Source organism: Microtus pennsylvanicus, chromosome 16, assembly GCF_037038515.1.
Source record: "Microtus pennsylvanicus isolate mMicPen1 chromosome 16, mMicPen1.hap1, whole genome shotgun sequence".
NCBI lineage: Eukaryota > Metazoa > Chordata > Mammalia > Rodentia > Cricetidae > Microtus > Microtus pennsylvanicus.
Window position 1 is genome coordinate 34,905,035 of NC_134594.1, and position 27,552 is coordinate 34,932,586.

Genomic DNA, 27,552 nt, shown 5'->3' on the forward strand with positions numbered 1-27,552 from the left:
CTGAACATAGTATTTTGGATTCTTAACGTTAGAGGCACTTCAATAGGCCCTATGTGTGTGTGTGTGCGCGCACATGTGCGTGAACATACGTGTGCGCTCACTCACATTTGCGAATGAATGCTGTTTTAACAAAATGATTTAGAATGTGTTTATTGCAAAAAAGAGATTTTTTTAAAAAAAGAATGTTCCCCAAGATAAAGACCAAAGAAGCACCTGGGAACTTTGTAGGTTTCAAGGGATAAAATCCATATTAAAATTTATGGGGAGAAAGCAGATGTTCATAAATATCTGTTTCAAAACTGTAATGTCTCTGAAGTCTGTCCTTGGCCATCGGCATGCAGATGAGTCTCTGTTTCTCACACAATTAGAGATCAAGTCTTCATTCCCCTGCAAACAATACTAGCAAACAAACGACTAAATAACACCCAGAGCTTCCTTTATTTTCTCCTGTCCTGAGACCAGGAATGTCCCAGGTTGTTGCCTGTGATCCACACTTGCTTTGGCAAAAAGTTCCTTGAGAGGTTTAAGACAGATGGTGGGCCGCATCCCAGTGCTCGAGTATTGAAGCCAAAAGCAGGTTTTGCCCTCAGGAGGATTGAGGTGCTGTGCAAAGGGATCGGAGTGAGGAGGACAGACCATAGTTAGAGGAACGATTGCAGGTGGGCAGTAATAACCAGCTTCCAACGGACAGATGAAACACACGCAATTTCAATTATCAGTGGAAAATCAAAGTAAGTCACAGAACACGCAAGTGCAGACGACCACTGATAAGTTTGGGGATTTGTACTTCTTAACTGTGCCTGGGCTCATTTTTTAAACTTGTCTTTACCTTCTGAACCTGCAGTTTTGCCCCAGAAGTGATATATGACCACATCTCCTCCTCCACCCCTCCTTTCATCTCCCAAACAAGAGACCCTGATTTGAAAGCCAATTTAGAAGATTACACACTTCCTTTTAGATATCTAGACTATGGAAGAAGGTTAATATAGTTCACGTCCAGTTCTCCTTCCCTCTCCGGGTTTTTCAGTTCTGATGAGATTGTTGCAGATCGGCGGGCTTCAGATGGCCTACCAGCAATTTTCACCTCTCAGTGTTCAGCTGTTTGTATGCTCCTTTACCGTGGGCATCAGAGGCTCCTGTGTCTTTTTAGATGATGGCAAAGATGACAGAATATCAATTTCATAACACACGCAGCCTTACATACATAAGATCCATCTTTAGCACACACCTGCAAAGGAAGGCTTCCCTACTGGCCTAGAAGAAACAAACACGAGGGAACTATGAGCAACTTCCGGTAGCCAGCAAAAGATCAAGAACTGTGCTTGTCCAACAACAAATAAATGTTTTCTGCCAAGACCCTGGTCTTTTGGCTATTCTCAAGAAGAAGGATGGTCCTCTTCCGAAGAGTCTGTCTCTCAGGTGTCCTTCAAATCAGGTCTCAGTGAAACCTGAGTGACAATGAACTCACATTGTTTATGTGGGCAAGAGTTATGTAATAATGCCAGTAAACATGTTCTGAGAAGGATTTCTCTAGCCAGTTTCACTTAATTAAAAAGGTTAAGAAATCACTCAAGGGAAAATGGTCTTGTAAAACAGTTGCTTAGGTACGTTTCTCTCCAACTTCAGGAATAAGCAATTAATGGAGCTGAGAACCTGGAAAACCATAAAGAACGCTCTTGTAAATCCACTTCAGTGAAAATAAACAAGGCAGTGGCGAAAGCTGGTGGACATTTACAATATTATTTCATTATGTTGTATAAAACTCTGTGTATGTGTGTGTGTGTGTGCGCGTGCATGTGTATGTGTGTGTGTGTGTGTGTGAATAACAAGGGAAATAGCACGCAAAGACACTTGGGTAAGGGGCTTTTGACCAAGCTTGATGATCTGAGTTTCATTTCTGGATTCCATGGGGGAAAGAGAGAACCAACCCCTCAAGCTGTCCCCTGACTTCCACATGTGCACGTGATGTTAATCCCATGCCCTCCTCTCAGTAATACAAACATGTAATAGTTGTTTTTAAAGCGTGCAGTGGGCTCTAGAGCTCACACCATGGCCTATGTACTGAGAGGAAATTGTGAAGGGCTTTCTAGAAATATGCCAGAGCACACATCTGGAAGAGCTTTGGCTTCTGGCACATTTAAACTCTGTTCTAAAGCTCTCCATGCACAGAAAGAAAACGCGGGCTTGCCTCGTGTGCTGTGTGAGCTTCTGGTTAACAGAACTGGCCCAAGACTCACGTACCGTATAAGAAAGAGAAATGAAAAATTTCAAGAAGTCTCAAAAGTTCTTGCACATTAATAAGGACTCCATGCCTTAATAGTTATTTCTAGAGTACACACCTTAATTACACGAGGTCCCAGGCATGAAATGAATTTACCGAGGGAATATAATCAATAATTCATCCGTCATTGGACAGGCACAGTGTAAGAAACACTATGTTGAACACATGGATTAGCAAGAGACTTTGAAGATTGTCCACCCTCTAACTTAACCTTTTTATTCTTCCAGCTACTGAAAAATACTGCTGTTGAATTCAATAAAAAAAAAAAAACACAACACACTGTTAGAGCAGCTGGTGTGTCTGGGAACTGTGGATAAAGGGAGAGAGGTGGCATAGTTCTGCAGTCCCAGGAAGTGGGAGGGGACACTGGAAAATGCCCTCCATATGTGTGCGGTAAGCGGCTTACTACATGAACTTTGACCCTCTGCTGAACAAAAGCTTCTTCACAGGAAGACTGACTTTTGTGCTCTTTTGTCAGTTTTGGAAACACAACAAATAGTACTTTGCCCATAGTCCATTTCAATGAATTGTTATTTTACTAAGTGAGGTACGTAGATCTTATTTCTATATTATGCCAATGGTAACATTTGGGCTTCTTATTTCCATGTTTATTCAAGTATACTCATTAAAGATGTACAGAGTACTTCTTTCCTTCCTTTTAAGAAACGGGTCTTGCTACATTGCCCAGGTTGGCCTAGACTCGTGTGACCTGGAGACTACCTCTTTGGTTGGGACAACAGGTGAGAGCTACCCTATTCATCTAGAGAGCATCTCTTTGAGTCTCTAATCTGGGAGGGGAGGACGTAGTCCAATGGTAGAGTACTTGCCTAGCATGTGCAATGCCTTGAGCTTAAACCCCAACCTTGCAGATACAACACAAACAATGCAACACACCCACATCACTATGAATATTGCAGGAATTCATTTTGTTCAACAAGTGTTTAGAATAGAATCAGTAGTGGAGACGTGTAGGAGTCTGGATTCGTGGCATGCTGGTTATTTCCCCAAATCATTAGCTCTCTGCTGGATTCAACTTCAGGACTCCTGGGAGACCTGCTCTAAGCACTGTATGTAGTTCTCATCCATGACAGCCTAACGTCAGCCTGTGGTCAGCTCTGGGAACATGTGCTTTTCAACAAGCTTTCTGAGCTATTCCGATGTACACTGCCTGGGAAATTCTACACCTTTGGGAACAGATGTGGAGATGGCTGGCCTGCGTCTATGAATCGGTATTTGAGGAATTTGTCAATTTCCTGATATATCTGCTCATACATACGTTCCCCCAGTATTGGTTTTCATGTGACAAAGCATGGTTACCAAAGCACACTTGTCATATTTAAAAACCAGAGCACGCCATTATTCCAAATTGTTCAGTATGGAAGGCTGAGATGAGCTGTGCAAATCACCAGGCCTAGTTTAGACTTTGGTAAATGTTTTTAGTGCTTGGGGAAGAAGGTGAGCACCAGGTAGGAGACAGACACTTAGAAGTGGCAGCATGGAGCCAGTCTGGACATCTAAGGTTTGGTATCTCTATCTTGAACATGGATGCCACATGTGAGATAGGTTCTATTGGCTCTCAGTTTTGTAGCCAAATTAATAAGGGAATTCTAGGGATGTATAACCAATGAGGTCCTGGTGGCGTGCTTTCCACTGTCAACAGAGACCCCAGACTAGATTCAAGGTCTCTGTGTCCTTTGGGATTCTGTGTCTGGCAGATCATGGCAGTTGTGGCATTTCAATTGTATTTTAATAAATACAGACTGCCTGAAGACCTGAGAGCAAAATAGTCCCACTGGGTAGCCTCACAGACCACATTATGGTAACGTACGCCTTTAATCCCAGTGGTGCATGCCTTTAATCCCAGTCCTGGAGAGGAATATAAAACAGGGCGAGACAGCTCTCAGTCAGTCTCCTTCTGAGATTCCTGGAGGCTGGATTGCCATTGCAGATTGGGGTTGAGGTAAGAGTCAGTGGTTGGTCGTTTTTTTTTGATCTTCAGGTTGAACCCCAATTTCTGACCCCGAATTTTTATTAATTGTGCTTCACAAGGGAATCACATCACTCAGCCATGGGTGTTACTCTGCTTGAGGCAAGTTTCTTTTCCTACCGCCTTTTGTTCCTAATACTACTCTTTCCCTCAGATTGGGTCTCACTTTCCACTGATACAGATATTTCTTATATTATGATACAGGTATAAATAAACTCAACATAATTAAAATACCATGAGTTCAAATGCACTAATACGTCTACTCTACCATCCTAGTTCAGTTTCTGACCAAAAGCAACTTTTCTTTAGTCTGTTGGATCCTACCTGGGATGTGTAGATGTTTGTTCTCCTAGTTCCAGACAAGTCATGTGACCACCAGAGTGCACAGCTGGCTGTTGTTTACCCTGATGGTCTCCTGGCTGACTATCAGCTGCTGAGCAGCAACAGAGGGTGTCTTGCTATAGATCACCCAAAACTCAAAATTTGAATTACAATCTTTCCTCAAGGCATATAACTTTAATGATACTAGGCAAGGCAGGCTTGAACTCTTAATGAATAGACCTTTAAAATATCCCTGGTATTTTTTTTCAGCTATAAATTTGGGAGAAAACTCGGCCAGCTCAGAGGCATTCCTGGACTCCATCTTTCTGATGCAGCTGAGCATGCTCCAAGTGTTCCTGACCAGCTTCTTAATCATGAACCTTCTTAATACATGACCTTAACCTAAGCATGCACAAAAATGTGTTTGCCACCTATCCTCTAATTTGTGCCTTTAAACTGAGCATGCTCAGGAATTCACACACCCCGAGAGTGCTTTCCTAAGGATGTGAGTGACCTCAGTGCATTTGGATAGACTTTCACACCACCAAAAGTTTGAGAAATTTTAAAGCCAAGTCATGGTGAAATGAGGTTCATTTATATAAATATTTACCTTTGGGTTTCTATCTTGGGGCCAATATCTAGTCTTGAAAAGATATGTATCTATGTTTAGTAGTATTTTCAGATTCACAGTTGCCATTAAACTTTAGACTTCATTCTGTTTGTTTTACTCAAGATCTCTCCACAAGGGTTGGGGATATGGCTTGGTGAGTAGAGTGTTAACGACACACACATGAGTACCTGAATTTGGTTACTCAGAACGCATATAAGAGCCAGCAAAATGCTGTATGTCTGTTAGAGTTGGAACAGAGGCAATTGATCTAGGGTGTTCTCTGTTAAACCTTTCTAGCTGAATCAGTGTATGTTTCGGCAGCATTAGGTCTTACCGAGAAATTTTTAGTGAATGGTGGAAACTCATTTTATGGTTGACTAGAAAGTGAGATAACCATCCAGAGAGATTTATTTTCTTTGAAGTGTTTATGATTCAGTGTGGGGTTGAGACCAAATATCCTGGGGAAATCCAAGTCTGTTTGGGTGTCCATTGGAGACTTTGGTCTCATCTTTCCCCCGAAGAGAGTTATATATTCCAAAGGGCAAAAGCAGAAACCCAGGCCTCTTCCCACAGAGCATAGATTCTTTCTTCCCTTCTATCAGGAGGCGAGGAGGAGGTTGCTGTCCCTCCCCTACATAAATGACCACATTCATCTTTCCAGGGTTCTTTGCCTGTAGCACAGCCCCAATAATGTGCTAGATGACATCTGGTTCTCATTGAACCATCTGTGTTGCCTCAGAGCTAAACAACAGAAGCCAAAGGGAACTGGCTAGGTTATTTGCTCTCAGAAAACAATCATCTTCTCAATGCCAGAAACTTGGTTTCATGAGATATTAAACATTTTGTGTCATGCATGTCCTTGGGTTCTGCCAAAGTGCTTTCCAGAATGATCTTTGAGTTTACATTTCCACCAGCTGAACACCAGGGTTTCTTCTTCCACCTCCTATTGGGAAATCTTTCTAGGCTCAAAGTTCTCTGGGAAATTTAGAATGGAAGTTTTTTTTCTTGTGTCTGAATAGGTGTTTGCAAGAATCTTCAGGGGCGTCTTGAGTGGTTGCTTCTTAAAAACCAGTCACACTTCTAGAGAGAACATTTTGCTCTCCCTCGTGATTGCCTCTTGATGGTGAGAAGTAGTCCAGCTTCTGGGAATCAGAGCAACCATTTTTAGGTGCCAATTATTTCAATATGCCAATGATAGCTTTATTTTGTTGCTGGGCAGTGATGGTGCATGCCTTTAATCCCAGCAGTTGGGAGGTAGAGGCAGGTGGATCTCTGAGGTCAGTCTTATGTACAGAACAAGTTCCAGGATAGGCAGGGATACAGAGAGAAAACTTGTCTCAAAAAACCAAAACAAAAAAATATTTTGTTGCTGTGTTAACTACTTGAAGTAGTGGGAAAGGAGATAAAACTGATTCTAGTGGGTGAGAGAGATGGGAAAGAGCACTTGCTGCTCTCTCACTGGAGAGTCTGGTTCCCAGTACTCACACTGGTCACGCTCTTGTGGTCTCCACTGGAACCTGCACACATGTGGCATGCTTTCATAAACAGAGAGAGAGAGAGAGAGAGAGAGAGAGAGCTTAAAAACAAAGTCCCACTCCATTTCAGTACTGATAGCACTTATACAAACATGTAGAACACTTCTAGACAGGTGACAAACACAACCCCGCAAGCGGCACAGTACACGAAGGGAAAGCCACATGATGACAGAAGCAGAGTGGCCACGGTGGGCAGCCTTGGTTTATTTCCATGGAAAGTGGAAGGCCCCAGAGAGGTGTGTGCAGAGGCTTGCATGTGTTGAACCCAAGTGCAGAACGAAGGGGACCCTGGCTATCAGGAGCATTCTGAACTGCACGAGAAAGGGCCATGTGTTTCTTGGACAGAAGGTGCTGCATCCTTGCTGCTGGAGTTTTAAAGTCTTTATTTAGTCATTCCACAGACCAAGCTCAGATTTAAGCATCAGCGAAGTAACAGTGACTGAGGTAGATGCCATCAGCGGGATAGTGACTCTGAGTGTGAGAAACGGATACAGCATACTGTGGTCAGCTTACATAATGGGAGCATATATGGATGCGAAATGAATCGAGGTACATTCATAAACAGACTTGGAATCATCATCATCATCATTATTGTTAGCAGTATGTGTGCATGATGTATGTGCATATCTATTGAATGACACAGGGGTTACTTCACATAGGACTTTTGGGGGGACGCCCACGACGTGCTACAGCATAAAGGACAGACTTGAAGCGCGTGGATCAGAGGTCATGCTCCTGCCATTCACTAGCAGTCTGGCAAAGATACCCTCACCTCCTCTAGACTTCCAATGAGCTGCTCCAATTGCCAAACACCGTGACCCCTGAACTTCAGGGAGGAACCGCCACAGCCTTCATGGGTAATTACATCATTTTGCAAACCGTAGAGGAACAGTAAAAGTGGTAACCATGACATCTAAAAATGAACCCAAGCCTCTTTTCACATATATAAAATATAATGCTTTGGATTTTTAAAGCTAAATAAGGATGCATTTTTTTTTCTGAAATGAATGACTTGTATCAGAAACACTGATGTTAGGTGCCTGAGAAACATATTTAAATTTTCTAAAGGCAAGACATACTTATCTGCCTGTTTTTGTTAGTGGGATGTCAAATCTGGGAGCTGTGGATATAACGGGATGCCAACATAGAAGGAACATGAATGTTTCAAGGGGCAGTAATGACATGCACCTGCTTGATGGGGCCATAATGAGGCAGACAAATAGGAACGCACCCGGAGATACACATCGGCAATGATGTAACGAGATGCATAAATGGATGAGCATAATGATGAAGGCACGGAGGGCATGATGCGATTTGTAAGTGGGAGCTTTAAATGGGGAGGGTGGGAATGGCGGCCCACGGCGAGCAGCAGAGGGAAAGAATATGGTGCCGCGCATGAATGGAGGAGCTAATCACATGTGCGTGATGAGGAGGTAATGAGATAAAAAATGGGATGGGATAATGAAGTTCCCAGATGGAGGGGTGTAATGAGCTGCGTGGAAAGGGAAGAATGAAAGGAAGGGTTTAATACCAAGAAGAAAGAAGAGGGCAGTGAGAGACGCGGGGACCGAAAGGAGGTGCGGAGAAAAGTGATGCCGGTGAAAGGGATGGAAATGGCGAGATGAGCCAATTAGCGCTCTAATGAGATGCCGACATGAAAGGGTGCAATGAGGTGTGTCCATTTAGGGAATAATTAGACACCCACATAGGATGGCAGGGAAGGACTCAGGTTCTGATGGGACACAGATCAGAGAATTCAGCTCTTACTAAGGCAGCGAAAAACTGAAAAAAAAATCTAGAAGAGGCCACAAAAGTATTTAAATCAGAAAAGAGATAACAAAGCAGGTGATTTTAAAGACAGCCTCAAGGTCTGCAATGAGGCAGGGTTACCCCTGCTGTGTACAGGGACTTGCTCCAAACCAGGCACTGCTCAGTTTTTAAGGGGCTCCACGGGCTCATCGCCCCATCCTAAGAAGCCTGTAAGGGAAGGGCTCATTTCTAGGTTGAAAACAAAAAAAAAGAGCTGTGGTTTGGGGAATAACACATGGGTGGAGTCCCGTCAGCTGGGTTACTATAGCCTTTGCCTCCATGTCGGTACTTTGGGAGATCTCATGGCCTAAATTATCTTGGTTGCTTTTCTCTTGCTGTGATAAGATATCACGACCTAGGCAATTTATAAACGAAAACATTTAGTTTGAGACTCATGGCTGCAGAGGGTTAGAGTCCATGGCTATTGTGGGAGGGAACGTGGCAGCAGGCAGGGCCCTGGAGTGGTAGCTGAGAACTTTATCCTTACCTTAAAGGAGGAGGCAGAGAGCTAACTGGAAATAGCCCACCCCCAGGGACGACTCCTTCCACAAGGCCACACCCTTTATTTATTTCTTTAAAGCAAAGTTTTAAAATTGTTTTTATTGAGCTATATATTTTTCTCCACTTGCCTTCCTTTCTCTCGCCTGGTCCCCATGCTCCTAATTTACTCAAAAAATCTTGTCTTTTTCTACTTCCCATGTAGATTAGATTCATGTATGTGTCTCTTAGGGTCCTCATTGTTGTCTAGGTTCTCTGGGATTGTGAATTGTAGGCTGGTTTTTCTTTGCTTTATCTCTAAGCAACTTATGAGTGAGTACATGTGATAATTGTCTTTCTGGGTTTGAGTTACCTCACTCAATATGATATTTTCGATTTGCCTGCAAAGTTCAAGATGTCATTACTTTTTTCTGTTGTGTAGTACTCCATTGTGTAGATATACCACATTTTCCTTATCCATCTTTTGGTTGAGGAGAATTTAGGTTGTTTCCAGGTTCTGGCTATGACAAACAATGCTGCTATGAACATAGTTAAGCACATGTCCTTGTGGTATGATTGAGATCCTTTGGGTATATACCCCAAAGTGGTATTGCTGGGTCTTGAGGTAGGTTGTTTCCTAATTTTTTGAGAAATCACCAAACTGACATCCAAAGGGGCTGTACCAGTTTGCATTCCCACCAGCAATGCAGGAGTGTTCCCTTTGCCCCACATCTTCTCCAGCATAAGCTGTCATCAGTGTTTTTGATCTTGGCCATTCTTACAGGTGTGAGATGGAATTTCAGAGTTGTTTTGATTTGCATTTCTCTGATGGCTAAGAATATTGCGCATTTCCTTAAGTGTCTTTCAGTCATTTTAGATTTCTCTGTTGAGAGTTCTCTGTTTAAGTCTGTACCCCATTTTTTATTGGATTATTTTTTTGATGATCAATTTTTGAGTTCTTTGTATATTTTGGAGATCAGCCCTCTGTACAGTGTGAGGTTGGTGAACATCTTTTCCCATTCTGTAGGCTGCCGTTTTGTCTTATTGAATGTGTCCTTTGCTTTATAGAAACTTCTTAGTTTCAGGAGGTCCCATTTATTAATTGTTTCAAAGTCTGTGCTACTGGGGTTATATTTAGGAAGGGTCTCCTGTGCCAATGGTTTCAAGTGTACTTTCTACTTTCTCTTCTATGAGGTTTAGTGTGGTTGGTTTTATGTTGAGGTCTTTGATGCATTCGGACTTGAGTTTTGTGCATGGCAATAGATATGAATATATTTTCTTTCTTCTACATGTTGATGTCCATTTATGCAAGCACCCTTTGTTGAATATGCTTTCTTTATCCATTTTATATTTTTTGCTTCTTTGTCAAAAATCAGGTGTTCATAGGTGTGTGGATTGATATCTGGGTCTTCGATTAGGTTCCATTGGTCCTCCTGTCTCTCTTTTATGCCAATACCAGGCTGTTTTCAGTAATGTAGCTCCATAAATAGAGTTTGAAGTCAGGGATTATGATACCTCCAGAAGTTATTTTATTGTACAGGATTGTTTTTGGCTATCCTGGGGTTTTGCTTTTCCATATGAAGTTGATTATTGTTCTTTCAAGGTCTGTGAATAATTTTGCTGGGATTTTGATGGGCATTGCTTTGAATCTGTAGATTGCTTTTGGTAAGATTGCCATTTTTACTCTGTTAATTCTACTTACCCAAGAGCATGGGAAATATTTCCATTTTCGGGTGTCTTCTTCAATTACTTTCTTCAAAGATTTAAAGTTCTTGTCATACAAGTCTTCCACTGTTTGGTTAGAGTCACTCTGAGATATTTTAGGCTATTTGTGGCTATTGTGAAGGGTGACGTTTCTCTGATTTCTTTCTCAGCCCATTTATCATCTGTGTACAGAAGGGCTCCTGATTTTTTTTTTTAGTTAATCTTGTATCCTGCTACATTGTTGAAGGTACTTATGACTTATAGAAGTACCTTGATTGAATTTTAGGGGTCACTTATGTAAACTATCATCATCAGCAAATAGTAAAAGTTTGACTTCTTCTTTTCTGATTTGTATCCCCTTGATCTCCTTTTGTTGCCCACCAACTGGGGACATGGGAGCCGATGGGACCATTTCATTCATCCCGCCACACCTGGAAGGACTGCAGTGACACAAGGCCACCCCAGCAAGAGTACCATGTGCCAAACTTGCAGAAGCTCCAGGAACTGGTAAATCTGGATTTTGTTTGTTTGTTTGTTTGTTTTGGAGACAGAGTCTATGGTGTCTCAGGCTGGTCTGGACTTCTGATTCTCCACTTGCCATCTCCAGAGTGCTGGGTCCAGGCAAACATTGCCATGCCTGCTGCTTTATGTGGTACTGAGAACTGAAGCAGAGTCTCTTGCACGCTAGTCAGGCGCTCGAGCAACTGAGCTCCAGCTCTAGCCTGGACCTGGCACTAGAAGCCGCTCTCCAAGCATGAGAAGTTGTAGTGAGCAGGACAGGATCGCCATTACAAGATGGCGCCGATATCCTGTCTTGTTGGGTATAAACAACTCCATATTTGGCTATGGCTTTGAGAGCTGCTCATTCCTGCTCCCGCATGCGCGGTGAATGTGGATCCTTGAGCCTATCCCGATGCGGTCTGGTGTCAGCTGTTGGTGGCAGCCAATCACAGGGCGACCAGTGTGCCAATTCCCTATTTAAGCGGCTGCCTAAGTGCCCCCCCCTTCTCTTCGCTTCCTGCTCTCTCGCTTTCCCCCCCTTCGCTACATGCTGTCTCTCCCCTTAGCTTCCTGCCCCTCGTTTTCCTGCCCTCTCGTTTCCTGCTCCCCATCAATCAAGGGTACTCCAGTAAAGCGTGTTCTGAGTAGAATCCTGATGTGGTGGTCGTTCTTCCCTCGCCGGTCTAGAAGTCCGCCACAAGAAGTACTCAGGGAAACCAGTGCTGTTTTGTGTGCTGCCCTGGTGCTCTCCTTGGCTCCAGGCAGGAGGCGGCTATGTGAACATGTGACATTTGGGTCCACTCCAGTGAGCACTGTTTTGATGGTAGTCACCAGATTCTATCTGGATGAGGCGTCGGGTGACTCCAGGGACTGTGATTCAGCATGAAAACTTCTTTTTTCTTTAAAACAGGTATCCTTTTAGATGGATACTCAACAGAAACACCAAATTGAATATAATTTGAATATAAAAATCAAAACGTACCGAAAAAAATAGTTAGATTCTGAAAACCATTGATTTCCCGAATTTAAATAAAACACAGATCACTCTGCATTCATAATTGCAGTGGGAAAGGAATGATATATTCTTACAACCACGGTTCCCAAGTCACAGGCAACTCAGAATTCTAACCGCGAAAACAAACGCCACCGACTGTCCTCCTTCCTCACGTGTCTGTCATCAAGAGACATAGACTGGTCTGATCTTGCAGGGACAAACCAGAATTTGTATTTTGAAATGAGTGTTAAACCTGAATGACTATTCCTAATTAGGGGCACAGGGTCCTAAGAAAAAAAAATCAAATCTTTGGAGCCTTTCCTCAAAACCTTTTCAGGAGTGTCCTAGAATTGTTCTCAGAGGGTTTTTCATCATAGAATAAGAGAATATAAGAGGTAAGTTCCACTGCTTCTGTGAAACCTTGGTTTGTTTTGTGTGTGTGTGTGTGTGTGTGTGTATGCATGCATGTGCGTGTGCATAATTGTGTTTATGTATGCTTTTGTGTGTGGATGTACACGTGCCTGTTGGAGCGGGTAGAGTTCAGAGGATAATCGGGGATGCTGTTTCTCTGGTGCTGTCTACCTTTACTTGGAGACAAGATCTCTCACTGGCTCAGAATTTGCTAAGTAGGCGAGGCTGGCCGGCCAGGGAACTTTGAGGTTCCATCTACTTCTGCCTTCCCAACGCTGGGATCATGAGTCTATGCTTCCACGTCCACTTCTTAAAAATGTGGGCTCTGAGAATTGAACTCAAGCTCAAGTGCTTTTCCAAGACAGCACTTTAGTTTTTAAGGCTGCAGTTTACTTTTTACTGAGACATATTCAAATTGAGCAGTTTCCTTCTATAGTGTATCTGGGCACAGATAAATCTTGGGTTCTTTGTGAAAATCAAACTCATTTCCATGTGGTGAAACTTTTGCTATGACCAAGAGTATACAGTCATAGTGAGTGTTGGGGAATGCAGACATGAATGGGAGGACCTCCATCCCACAGGTTAGGAGAGGCACAGAGACGAAAATGAAGTGACCCTGGAGTATGTTGATTGCTTTGCTGACAGGTGTAAGGTGATGGGGAGACGGCTGGGGGATCAGTTTGCTCGGAGGGGGTTTACAGAGGAGTTTTGATAACAGCACCCCCTGCCATTTATTGAGCTCGGACGATCTGTCACTCACTTTGCATTTTGAACACATTGTCTCCTCAATCTGCAATGTCCCTGTGGTTTTCTGCACTTGGCATGAGAAGAAGTCAAGGCACGGGGCAATAAAAGAGCAGATCAGTAAATGGGAGGGATGGGAGTCAAGCCCTGGTGCTATATTTTTAGCCACTACACTAGGATGTTGCCTAAAAACAAGTTAGTGCTAGTGTCTGCAGGAACGAATGCTACCCATGAGGGCAGTGGGGAGATTCTCCTGTGCTCTCATAAAGCCGAGAAACTTTATGCTTGCACCGATCACTTAGAAAACAGTGCAACGCTCCTTTTGATTAAAACAGACATTTCAGAGGGACTGCATACCTTAGTTCCCCTAGGAATAGAGTTATTTTGTTAACTATTTGTGAAAGTTGAGAAAAAGAATCCCTTGCCTGATGCAGACCATCTGGCTGCCTGTGAAGGAAAGCTCACGACAGTAGTAAAATTGGCATGCTTCATTATCAGTCTGACTTGAGAAACGTGGAGGAAATATGATACGACCATAGAGCTGAATAGCAGCTAACAGAAGAAACACTTCTATGCTAACTTAAATAAAATTTAAAGCCAATTCACAGGATAAGTAAAGTGTGTGTGAACAGTGGGTAGAGAGAAACGATAATCCATTTTATTAGACTCGTGTAAGGATAAAGACTTTCCTAGGGAATTGAATATTCAAATACAAGAATAGTAAAAGAACAGATCAGTGTGTAACAATTAGAGAAATTTGCTTTTGGATGGTGAATAAATTGCCATTTACTTAGGTTTTTTTGTGGCTACAAAATCATATGTAATCACTTAGCATAATGGGTTATGGGGACAGAACTGTTTAAGTAGGGGCCCTGAAGGATAGCCGCAAAGGGAAAACAATGATTCCCGCTGAAGGTTGGGATGGTGTTTAGGGTGGCTGGGCTTCCAAACTCGGTGGTCCTAAGGCATCCAGAACAGGCATGTGTGTAGAAATGTCTAAGGGTTGCATTATTCTTTTCAAGGGCTCCTCACCTTCAAACTTCTCTTCCTATGTCAGTCATGTTAATTGGAGATGAACGAGCATTTGGCTGTGGTTGTGGAGAGTTATAGATGCTATACACATCTCGGTAAGACCTAGCTTGTATCAAACTATAGCTCTTTCACTATGACTTCAAAAGGGAGCCCTATTCATAGAGTGTGGCGAGAACACATTGCGGTAAGTTAGCTTCATCTACCCTGTCTTCCCAAGGCCTATCTTTGTAAATCTTGATCACCTTGCTTCCAAAGTCAACTGCAGAGGATTGCTGAGCCTGGGAGGAGGAGCGAAGAATTCTTGTGAAGATTCACTATCTTCTCCCTCAGAAAATAATCCTGCCATGCCTTAGATCCCTGCCATGGATCTAAAGACCATATATGCATTTCCCAAACTGGCTTGCAGATAAGAAAGTACTTCCTCTTCTGTAGTTTGAGCCTTCAGTTTTGGGCTGTGTCTTTACCTTTGATCATCTCAAAAAAGACACCTCTCGCCTGGTGGTGGCAGCGCAGGCTTTTAATCCCAGCACTCGGGAGGCAGAGGCAGGTGAATCTCTGTGAGTTTGGGGCCAGTGGTCTGCAAAGTGGGTTTCAGGACAGTCAGGGTTATTACACTGAAAAATCCTGTCTTGAAAAAGAATCCAAAACCAAACCAAACCAAACAAACAAATCCCATGTCTCTTAGATTGAGATGAAGTGTACCTCAGCACCCAACTATCTAGTCATAGTTGGGCAAACTGTTACCTCAGACCCACATAGTTGCTCTTCAGTGCCCAGCAGCTCTACTTCTATGGCCAAGTGATAATTTATCATGTACACATGCGTGCACGCACACACACACACACAAACCCACACATTTTCTTCATTCCCTCTTCTAGTTCTGATGAACCAGCCTACCTCCATGACTGAAAAGCCATCTTAGAGTAAAGATAAATTAGGCTCATTCCTGTTTATGGTTGAATCTGTTTCTCAAGGATTGGGTTATACTCTACCTGTAACCTTAACTAAAAATGATTCTGTACTGCCTATTCAGCCTTGCCTTTGTGTCAAAACCATCTTGTAAGCGTACCATTTTTGTCAAAGAGGTGTTATGACTACCTGTCATTATGACTACCTTGTTATGACCACTTTGTAATCATTTTTCAGGAGGTCATTATGACTAATTTGTTATGCTTATGTTCTGCTCATGTAACCCAGATTTGCCTGTCAAATTATCTATTTGAAAATCCCTTACCCCTTAACTATAAAAATCTTGTCTTCCTCACATCCAATGCTAACCTCTTGAACCCCGACTTAGGGCCAGAAAACCCATATATATACATGAATAAAGAAGCTTGCTTTAATTAACTGTTCCTCAGGCATGGTGCTGGTTAGATTTTATCAACTTGACACACACTCGTGTCATCTGGAAGAGGAAATCTCAACCAGGAAAAAGCCTCCATCGAATTGGTCTGTTTGCAAGTCTGTGGGGCATCATCTTGGTGGCATTTAATGTCGGAGGGCTGAGCCTGCTGAGAGTGATGTCTTCCCCAAGCAGATAGTCCTGGGTTGTTTTTGTTTTTATTTATTTTTTTTAAAGAGAAAGACTTGACATTTGGTGTGTGGGTGGGGGATCTGAGATGAGTTGGTAGAGGGGAGAGAATATGATCACAATATAGTGTAGGAAGTTTTCAAAAAATAAAAATATGTTTAAAAGAAAAATAAATAAGTGAAGAAAGGAAGGAAGGAAGGGAGGGAGGGAGGGAGGGAGGGAGGGAGAAAGGAAGGAAGGAAGGAAGGAAGGAAGGAAGGAAGGAAGGAAGGAAGGAAGATTTGAAGTAAGCAAGTAAGCTAGGAAAACCACAGGGAGCAAGCCAGTAACAACAGAGGCAGCAGCCTTCTTCTTATGGCCTCTGCTTTGGTTCTTGCTTTTAAGTTTCTGCCTTGAGTTCCTGCCCTGGCTTCCCTCAGTGTAAGGCCAACAAGCCCTGTCCTACCCAGGGTGCTTTTGGCCTTGTTTTTTATCGCAGAAAGAAAAAGCAAATGAAGACAGAGATCTCCCACTTTTTCTTTGAGACAGGGTCTCTCACTGGCTTGGAACATCACCAAGGAGGTAAGACCCAGCAGTCTTGCCTCCCAGTTCTCCATCCCTGGGACTACAAGCATGTGCTACTTTGCCCAAATTTTTATGTAGATTCTTGGAATCTGAACTTGGGTCCTCGCTTGTGAGGTCGGTGCCTTACAGGCAGGCACTTGCCCAGGTCTCCCTGGCTCCCCTAACAGGTGAACCTCTATTAGTGCTTTTCCTGTAAGTGATCTTGTGACCTGAACTATGGCACTTACCGATATTGCTTCATATCGTTAAAAGTTTTATATAACTGTGCTTTCTTAACTTCCCTTTATATGGATAATAATTTTTAGAATCTTGTCTTCAACCATTAAAGCAAGTTACAAATTATTCCACATTTTTTGTGTGTATAGCTTTTGTTCTGTATACAATTATATTATTTCTTTGAAACAGAGTTTTATCTTAAGAATATTAAACCTGCTCCTTCATGTTTGGTACAAATATTATATTTTACATTATTATGTATAATAGATTCTTGTTTTTTTAAACCTTCAAATTTTGTGTAATTTTCTAGTCCTCGACAGATTAAATTTATAAGTTTAATTAAATTAAAAGGAGATAGAAAAACATGTACAAAGAATAATGCAATGAGTGGCCATGAGTTCGTCAGCTAAATGGGAAGAATGGTATTTTTACTGATTATTCAAACAAAAAATCAGAGCTGTGTGTTGTAGCCCATGCCTGTGATCCCAGCAGAGGCAAAGAGATAAGGAGTTTGGGGCCAGGCTAGACTACATAGTGACATTAGAGACCCCATTTCAAAAATCACAATATGTAAGTAAAATAAGATACAATCACAGGTTAAATTGAGATTTCCTTAATTCTTCCCACCAGCAATACTCTCCCTGCTTTTCTCAGTCTTGTTTACCCAGAAGCAACCCCATCCAAACTGTAGCCCAATTCTGAATGAAGTGCATTTTTATAGCAAGCTAAGGCTGCTTGGTGTATTTTAAAAATTTATGCAAGCTATCGTGGTGCTTACCTAAGTTTTGCAGTTGGCTCATTGAAATCTTATATTTCAAAACTTGGCCCCATTGTTCCCTGTGCATCTAATTACCCCAGCATTGCAACCGCACTTCAGTCTTTCGCTGGAGGTTTGCGCTGCTCCCGGAGGTGCTGGTGCAGACAACTCTGGAGTTCACATCTCTGCCTGTGTTACCTGTTGCAGGTGTGTGAAAGCTTTGCCTAGAGGTGGAATCACATGGTACTAGCACACATGAATAATCTATAACCAGCTATTGCCAGATCAGGTTTTGGGGAGACACAAGAGCTGTTCTGGGCTGGACTGAGAGCCTCATGTGTGCTAGGCAGGTGTTTTACCACAAAGGTGTGGTTCCTTGGTTTGCTTTCTAATTTTGAGTCAAGATATTGCTCATTTGACAAGGTGGGCCTAGAACTCACTCTGTGGTCCATGCTGGCCTTGAACTGGTGAGCTTCCTGTGTTGGTCTCCCAAGAAGCTGTGACAGGCCTGGGCCACCAGATCTGGTTCACCTTGCCTTTTAATGAAGGCCATAACTGAGAAAATGGCCTTAGGCCTTGTTAAAGACAGAATGTTTTCATATTATAATGAAAAATCTCCTTATGCTTTAGAATTATTTTTCTAATAAGCTTAACTATAATTAAGTCTTTTGGAAAGACAGTTCCTCATTCACTCTGACTGTACAACTTATGATTATACATACTTTTCTTAAGTATTTTTAATTGGGTCTACCTGCTTTGATATTAATAGTGTATAAAATCTTCATTTTTTCATATTATTGTTAGCTTGGACATCTTAGTATTATCACAAGATTTTATTTTTGTCAATGTGGCCATTATAAAATTGCATAACATTAAAACCATTTAAATCAGTCATCTCAGTGACATTGTGTCTGAATGTCTTGTCCTTCCTAATTTGGTAATTTGAGGTTCATTGTAAGTATTTCAAATATTTTCTCCCAGCTTGTGTGTATCTTAACTTTGTTACAGTGTATTTAGCCAGACAGAAGTTAAACATTTTAGGTGATTAAATTCATTCATATTTTCTTTACGATTTTTGCTTATTTGTGCCCTAATTTTTTTTCTTGACCTTACATTGTCAGATGACTATTAATATCTTCTAACTAGTGTAAACATTTACTAGTTATATTTAGGTCTTTAATTTCTTTCCACAGTGTTTGAGGACCTAATTCTACCTTCTAAGTCTGTAAAGTCACAGGTCCTCACACTGTTTTACAAATGCTTAACTTTGTCATAGATGACCTGAAATCTTCCTTCCATTACCTATGAAATTCCATATGAACTCAAGACTTTGCTGTGGGACAATGGTCTTTTATCCTGTCACTTGTATTATCTTTAACAAAATGCTGACTGACCAGTAGCCAGGCAGGAAGTATAGGCAGGATGACGGCAACCAGGCAGGAAGTAGAGGCATGGCAATGAGAATTATGGGAAGAGGAAAGTTTCAGCTGTCAGTTGTCACCCAGACACAGAGCAAGCAAGATGTGACTGCCTTACTGAAAAAGGTACCAAGCCATGCGGCTAACACAGAGAAGAATTATGGGCTAATATAAGTTACAAGAGTTAATAAGAAGCCTGTGTTGTGTGACTTTGCCTGCCTAAAACACTTGATTGATCTAATAAAAAGCTGAATGGTCAATAGTGAGGCAGGAGAACAGATAAGCAGGGCTGGCAGGAACAGAAAATAAATAGGAGGAGAAATCGGGGAAGAGAGTGTTGTCAAACATTTAGGAGGGGAGCCTTGGTAGAAGTGGGTCAGGACATGTGGGCCTTGAGGTTTGAAATCCCAGCCCCACTTTCTTTTTGCTCTCTGCATCCTGATTTAATCTGCAGTGAATGAAGGAAGCTGTGTGAGGAGATTGCTGAGACCTTATGAGAAAACTCCAAGTAAACACAGGAGCCTTGTGATCTCTGTTGGCCTGTAACAGGGTCGTTCTTGGAATATGTTGTGAGCCCCTCCCAGGTGTAGCAGATAGGAGTGGGCTTACTTCAGATTACTTAGTACAGCTGCCTACCGTTATTTCCATGCATCTGTGGAAAAAGATGTTTTGGCTACATGAGGCCTGGCTTGTCCTTGTGATCATACACTTTACTTTTAACCCTCAGAGTATAAATTGTCTGATGCTCTGAGGAAAGCTGACTATTGCATGAGACTTTAGTCCGCCTCATTTTTAAGCTCTGCCCTCCCAGGTTCACACCACCAGCTGCAGCAGTACATAATATACCATTAATTTATTTTTATTTTTTTAAAGATTTATTCATATATTATGTACACAGTGTTCAGCCTCCATGTCTGCAGGCCAGAAGAGGGCACCAGATCTCATTACAGATGCTTGTGAGCCACCATGTGGTTGCTGGGAATTGAACTCAGGACCTCCGGAAGAGCAGTCAGTGCTCTTAACCTCTGAGCCATCTTTCCAGTCCCTATACCATTAATTTTTAATTGCACCAAATGCCCTTACCTTTTTCTGTATGTTTAAAGTTAGTTCTTGGGCTTTGATATTTACTCTCTTTCTTGTAAGTTTTAAAGAAAATATTTAACTTTCTTTACATGTGATTATATCTTTTCCCCTTAGCTGTGTATACATATTCTTGGTGGTTTCTAGGCTCAACACTTTGCTCTATTTGTTTGTATGTTATTTCTTTTTTCATAACATTTTAAAATTATATTTTAATATTTAGGGTAGTCCTCTTTCACTTTTTTTAATCTTAATATCTTAAGGGGGTGGGAGAGACGGCTCTGAGGTTAAGAGCACTGGCTTCTTTTTTTCCTACATAATTATTACTCCCCTGTAAAACAGGGAAAGACAATACATTCATCTCATAGTGCTAGAACTGAGGACTGAGACTTCAACTCAGTGCTACTGTGTTTACCTAAATGCTGACTTTCTCAGGTCCGACACTTAGTTACACAGAACATACAGTGATTGGTACATCCTAAATGCTCAGTAAGACGCCACTTTTTTGTCATTCGTATTATTTACTTCAATAGGATTCCTTTTGTTCCTCCTTTCCTTTTTATCTTTTCACCTTTTTTACCTTTTGTTTTCCTAAGACAGAACAAAGCAGCACAGACTGGTTTTGAACTTGCAGTGGGGTCCTCAGACTCCCAAGTGCTGGGATCAAGAACATCTGCCCACTGGCTCTGAAAAGATTCTTTACCTCTACACTGTATCAGGATAATGTTGGTTTTAACTCCTTATTTGCAAGATTCTACTTGTTATTTCTGTTCTGTGTTCTACTTGCTCAGTAGCCTTTGTTCCTTTTCATGGCCACCGTCAGCCAGGCATGCACTTTAGATCCCAGGAACTGCCAGACAAAATGCCTGCTTCCATATTGTCCCATGCTTTCAAACAACACTAAATAATAAATGACACTGTATATTCTGGTTTCATTTGAAAATTAAATAAAAACATCTTTAATATTTCATCACTAAGCATAATTTCCTTTTACTAGGCAAATATGCATAGTTATAAAACTATTTCTATTTCTAGTTAGTGACATTGCTCATTTATTTTATTCGATCAGCACATATCTTTGAATGACTTTATGGGTTTGTGATTCTTTGGGTACAAAGCATACTTCTTGTGTGAGGCAAATGTCATTAGGGAGACAGATTGTGGTGGTTTGAATGAGAATGGGCCCAAGGGCACATATGTTTAAATGCTTGGACCCAGGTTGGTGGAACTGTTTGGGAAGGATTAGATGTGACTTTATTGGAGGAGGTGGGTCACTAGGATGTGGGCTTTGAGGTTTCAAAAGCCCTCGCCATTCCCAGTGCCTCTGTTTCTGCTACCTACTTGTGGGTAAAAATGGAAGCTCTCCAGTACTGCTCTAGTACCATGCCTGTCTGTCTGCCCAATGCTGTGCTCTCTGCCGTGATGGCCAGGGACTCTAACCTCTGGAACTTTACGCCCTCATGAGCTCTCTCTTCGGTAAGTTGCCTTGGTCATGGTCTAGAAGAACTAAGACACAGACAATAACATTTGATACAAAATGTGAGCTTAATCAAAGTTTGGATCTTATCCAAATTTTTTATGCTATGAGTATCTATAGATGATATTTTTCACTTGAACCAGTGAACATATGCATTATACAAATAAAACTAACTTTCTCTCGTAGTTCTGTAACCTTGAAGTATAACATTAAATAAAAATATCACACTTCAATTTTTCTGTGAGATTGGTAAGAATTTGCAAATGATAAATGCATTGAATTTTATGTTGAAAATTCATGGAAATATGGGGAATGCTCTCTGATAATGCTGGTCTGATCAAATTCTAAAACTGTAAGAGATTATCCTTGAAATTCATCTTTATTTCTCCACTCTGAATTATTCTCAGGGAATCGAAGGCAGATTTGAATTGTGTTGTATAGGGGGAGAGTGACAGGGACAGGGATAGAATAAGAGGGAGCGAGTACAGGAGGAGAGAGGAGGGAGGAGGGAAGAAAGGAGAGAGAGGCAGTAGTGGGAGGTTTGGGGGAGCGACACAAGGAAACTGGGGTACATAGACAAAGGCCTCAGTGAGTGGTAAAGACAGGCTTTAACCCCAGGACATGCTACCCAGGTATGTGTGTAGAGAAAGAAAGATAAGGAATGTGGCTCTAACCAATATGAAATTTTGGGTTTTGACAGAACAAAATGTTGGTCCTTTCTCCTGCAACACAAGTGTTGGGATCAGCTACCTTTTCAGAGCCGCAGTCCCCCATGTGGGAGCTCAGAATTCCATGCTGTTTCCACTCTGTCAGCCCAGTATCAGCAATTGTTTCTAGTCCCCGTGGTCGGAGAAGAGAGAAAACACAGACACTCATACATAGCCCACGTGTGGGGCAACACAGAACTCCTCTCGTGTTTCCTGGGCTGAGGCAAGTCTCAAGGTCAAGCCGTGCTTCAAGAACGTGATGCTTGCCTGTATCCGGAAGAGAGAAGAACCAGACGCATTGGTGATGGCCCTGACGTCACCATAGTGTGCAGTCTAACTCTCGTTCTGCCACTGACTTCCAACAGGTCCCCTGGCTTTCGATTTTAACATTTGAACGAGGCAGTATTTCTTTACTCAATGGACACTTACTGTTTGGGCCAAATGCTGCATGGCCATGGAAATAAAATGGTAGATTTGAGGAAATCTCTGCTCTCAGATACTTGCTATTTTCTCTGGCTCTCAGTAAGTGGCAGGATAACACGTAGACACCATCATATATGGTCTTAATTTAATGAGTCTTAGTGACTGTCTAAATTCCAAAGTTTCAATTTGAAAACACTACAGAGTCATATTCTGGATCCTCAAGCATTCTCTCAGATGTGTCTCCTGAGCACCTGCTTCTCTTGAGAGCCTGAATTCTCTAGACTGAAGTGAAAGTTCAGACACAAGAGAGACAAATGTCATCACTTTCATACCACTGTGCATATGTGATATGTGTATGAGTGTGTATACAACATTGTGTGTATGTGTGTGCATGCATGTGGTAGGTGTGTGTCTACACACATGTGTGCTTGTATGTGCATTTGGGTGTGTGTATGCGTGTGCATGGGGGTGTGTATGTGTGTATGTGTGTACATGTGGGGTGTGTATGTGTGTGCATGGGGGTGTGTATGAGTGTGCATGTGGGGTGTGTGTGTATTCTGGGATATACTGTGGAAATAAAGATGTCCTCACAGAGTCTCAGCTATTTTGAACTTAATATGGAGAACTCTTCATAAAAGATGGTAGCAAAGAAGTATGATTGAGAAATTTTGGGACAGAAATTTTCCCACACAATGCACATCCCAGACACCAACATTTTTCTATTCTCATGAATAAACCAAATTATGAAACTTAGGACATTTCCGAAAATTGGCTTTACAGCTACCTTTTCCCTGAAGGGATATTTATTGGCATGAAGTAAGAATACGAATAACAGTAATAGCAAGTATGAAACTGACTGCCAAGTTATTTTTTTAATCTCTTAGAACTTGAAGTAGGTGCCAGGTTTTAATTTTCTTGTTGTCTCCAGTTAAAATAGCTAATGCTTAAAATTTTTATAAGAATTTGATGTAATTTTTTAAACATAATGTAACAATTGAAAACTTGGGAGAAATATGCAAAGAATTCCATTAACTTTCTGCTGACGTGATTGTGGGATTTCCTTTTTCTTTTAATACCAAGCATCATGTTCTTAAAACAAGGCCAAAGGACAGGGAAACATAAGTTGAATATTCCTCTGCTTTCTACAAACTCTTATAAATAACAACTCTGATTAGTTACGGTTCTCATTCCATTGCTGTTCTTCCTGGAAGAGACATTTTCACAATGTGTCAGGTTTGAGTTAATTTGCCACTTGTTTGAACTTCCTTATTGTGTACATGCATTGTGTGTGTGTTCACTTGCCAGTGCACACACACACACACACACACACACACACACACACACACACACACACAGGAGACAGAGGAGAACATCATTGTCTTCTTCTCTTGCTTTCTGTTTCATTCCAGAGACAGGATCCCTCATGGAACCCCTTACTGTTTCTGCTAGGCTGGCTGCTGGCAAGCTCTGAGGATCTGCTTCCTGTACCTGGACCCTGGGGTCTTAGTGCTGGGATTACAAGCTCATGAAGCCCTGCCTTTAGAAAAACGTAGGTGCTGGGGATTTGAACTTAGCCCTTCTTGTTTGCAGAGCAAGGGCCCTTATCCAATGAGACACTTCTTAAGCTCTTGTTTGACTTTACTTAATACTGACATGCTTATTTCTTTTCTCATAAACAAAATGAGTAAAGGGAGAGAGGGGGAAAGGTTGGTCACATGGTACCAAGACAAGAGAGGCAAGAGACAGACATGGTATTCTATTGTTCAATAAAGTGACTATAGATAGTAACAATTAATATATATATTTCAAAGAGCTGTAATAACAGAGTTTATTTTTTCACCAAACTACTAAATGCTTGAAATTGAGATATTTATCCTGATTTGAATATATAAGAAACACATCTATTTAAATATCCCATAATACTCGATGAAAATGTACAATTTTTAATAGAAAAATCAGTAAAATGAGGTCAGAGACAATATAAAATGAAGTCTGATCAAATATATCAGAAACTCTGAATTTCCCACTCATCCAATACTTATCACTGGGAATTTTTTAAAAACAAAACAATCACCAGAGTCCTTGGATCTAGACGGGGTTTATGGTGCAACACTGGTCATGGCCAGAGCAGCTCCCAGCAGCCATCTCTGTTTGCACATACAATAGACTTGAATGAACCAGTCTACTGTAAGGATATCAAATGCTAACTTGTGACTCCACAGCCCATACCAAAGTCATCCCTTTCTTCACACTAGCATTTTAACCACCAAAATTCACAGACATGGCTGCCCTTTCTGTCTTAATCTGCTGGTGTCAACAAAATACCCGAGGCCGAGATACTTGCAGAATTTCTTTCTTACAGTCCCGAAGACAGGCCACCTAAGCCCAAGGCCCTGGAAGCTGTGATGTGTGTAAGAGCTTGGTCACTGCTCCTCATTCACACTGAACTCTGTTTCTTCCGTGGACGGTCGAAGGAGAGATGGGCTCAGGTGGTTCTTCTTCTCCCTCCTTCTACAAAGCCATTGACGGCATTTAGAAAGGTTTGACTCCATGACTTAATCAATTCCTCAATGCCTCACCTTGTCATCACATTAAATAGGGTTAATGACATTTGGAGATTTAAATGTGTCCAGACTACCTCAAACCATGGTGGTGTGGGACCATGGCACCTTCATTGGCCCCAAGTCAACCCAGCATTCCAAGTATGGTTCCTGTCTTTGGTCAGGCTGTCAATAATCATTCCCTGCTCCAGACAGCTCCATGGCTTTTCTCACAGGAAACTGAGCTTACCGGAGTCCTTGTACCATACTTTCCCTCAAGCCAAAGCCAGTTCTGTTCTGCCCCATGATCATTTTCTGGTACAGCTGCCTGCTCACTATGAGGGTGATTGCTATTATTGACACAGGCCTCACTATATACCCCAGCTTGGCCTTGAACTTTTAATCCTGCTTCGGCTTCCTGAGTGCTAGGATTACAAGTATGCACAACAAGGTTAAATTCCAAAAGTCACTCTTTAATAAGAGAAAGGAAACAAAGAAGGGAAAATTGAACACTTAAGAAAAAAGGCAAACCATTTAAACACAATGTTGAATCTTGGTTTAAAATAACACGTGTGAGGAGAAAAGCACCGACCTTCTGCTGCAGAAATGTGGACTCTGTCATGGCGTCTTCAAAGCTGTGGGTTCCCCTGGCCTGCGTCTTCTCCCATAGGGCTTTGAGGAACTGCACAGACCCACTCTGAATGGACAGGGGCTCAGGAAACAGGCTCTGTAATGACAAAAGGATGGAGATATTGCATCACCTCTTGACCCAATGGTACAATCTGACAAGATAGTACTATGTAGGCTGCCCTGAATGTGACCATGACATAATTAAGTAGTACACCAGAAATCTATACTGAAGAACAGTTCTATGATTTAGGTCATACTTCTGAGTTTCTAAAAGAAAAATTTTAATTAATAAAGTTTTATGTTCTTGACTGTATATGTGCTTAAATCTTGTAATATAATGCTATCTTAATGATTTCCCAATAGCATTCCTTAATTGGAACGTGGTAAATATAAATATTCATGTTTAATTTACCAAAGATCTGAGAATGAAGGCATAACATTAATACCAGACTTCACAAGAGTCTATATATAAAGTGGGACTAAGAAGAATACAGATCAAACAGTTATTAAAGAGTTCATTATTTAATTAGGCAATATGAACATTCTGAATGAGTATGAGACAAATAAAACATTCTTCATTTGAAAGTGTGAAATGAGTGAATATTCTTAAGCTTTAACTTCTTTGTGTTGTCAATGAGACACTACATTAAAAAAGACATTTAAATAGAATTCAGTACAGTCAGTAAGAATCAGCTTTTCAATGGGCATGTTAAATGTATGCTCACATGTTTGCTACTCTATGATGTAACCTGTAATTTCTCATATATTGAAATGTTCCATTTATGGATGTGAAAAGAATTTTGTAAAAAACATATAGAACCCTAATAAGTGACATAAATATAAAATATTCACATACAATACCATAATATTACTTGGTATTATGAGGTAGGGTACAGTAATGAGATTGGCTTATAAATCCTATTTCATGACAATTACTGAGACTTTTAAGACTGTCTGTGCACACAACTCAATGAGAAATCCTAAATATTTTTTTCAGGAAAATCTCATGAATGTCATCAAAATGTGCGAACGAGTGGCCTCTTGTGCTGGCCATGGAAAGTAGAGAATCGTGGATGCCAAGTTAGTGACTGGCAGATTTTTTAAAAACTTTTTAAAAAATGTATTAACTTTTTAAATGATTTATTTGTTTTTATTTTATGTACATTGGTGTTTTGCCTGCATGCATGTCTCTGTGATGGTGCTGGATTCTCTGGGACTAAACTGCCATGTGGATGCTGGGAATTGAATCTGGGTTCTCTGGAGGAACGGTCAGTGCTTTTAACCACTGAGCCATCTTTCTAGCCAAACCAAGAGATATTCAAAGTTTATAAGCCAGCAACTCGCTGAAATTTACTTTGTGCACACACCCTGGATTTTTCTGATTATTGTCCGAATCATACAGTACATGGCTTTTTGTTTCCAGAAGAGGGGGCTTGATTTAATGGGTCATTATTCCAAAGAGGACTGGGTCTGAGTCTGAGAACTCAACTAACGTGGGAAGTTGACCTGACAGTGGGAGCTGGCCAAGTGTACAAGACCAGTGAAGGGTTTGTAATTATTAAATAAATGGAAGTGATGTTGTGGCTTTGCCCCAAGCCAGGATTTACCCAGATTGCATAAATCATAGGTATGAGCAAAGAGAAAGCACGACAGTAGAATAAGCTCAAAGAAAACATTACCAAGAGATACTTTCTGGTGAATATCCTTAAAGAGGAGGAGAAAGAATCAGACATTCAATAAAACAAGATTGAAAGAGTGAAAAAAGTTTTCTTCAGAAAGTTAAGAACAAAGCCAAACATGGAG

General features: G+C 41.4%; 1 protein-coding gene across 1 annotated transcript in view; it reads right to left on the reverse strand.

Annotated features, from left to right (window-relative positions):
* The window catches only part of Veph1 (ventricular zone expressed PH domain containing 1), a 167,661-nt gene that overhangs the window by 25,817 nt on the left and 114,292 nt on the right, over nucleotides 1-27,552 (reverse strand). Inside the window, exon 10 of the mRNA XM_075950586.1 lies at nucleotides 25,712-25,846. Coding sequence (XP_075806701.1) covers nucleotides 25,712-25,846 — 135 coding nt within the window. The remainder of the gene's footprint in view (nucleotides 1-25,711; nucleotides 25,847-27,552) is intronic.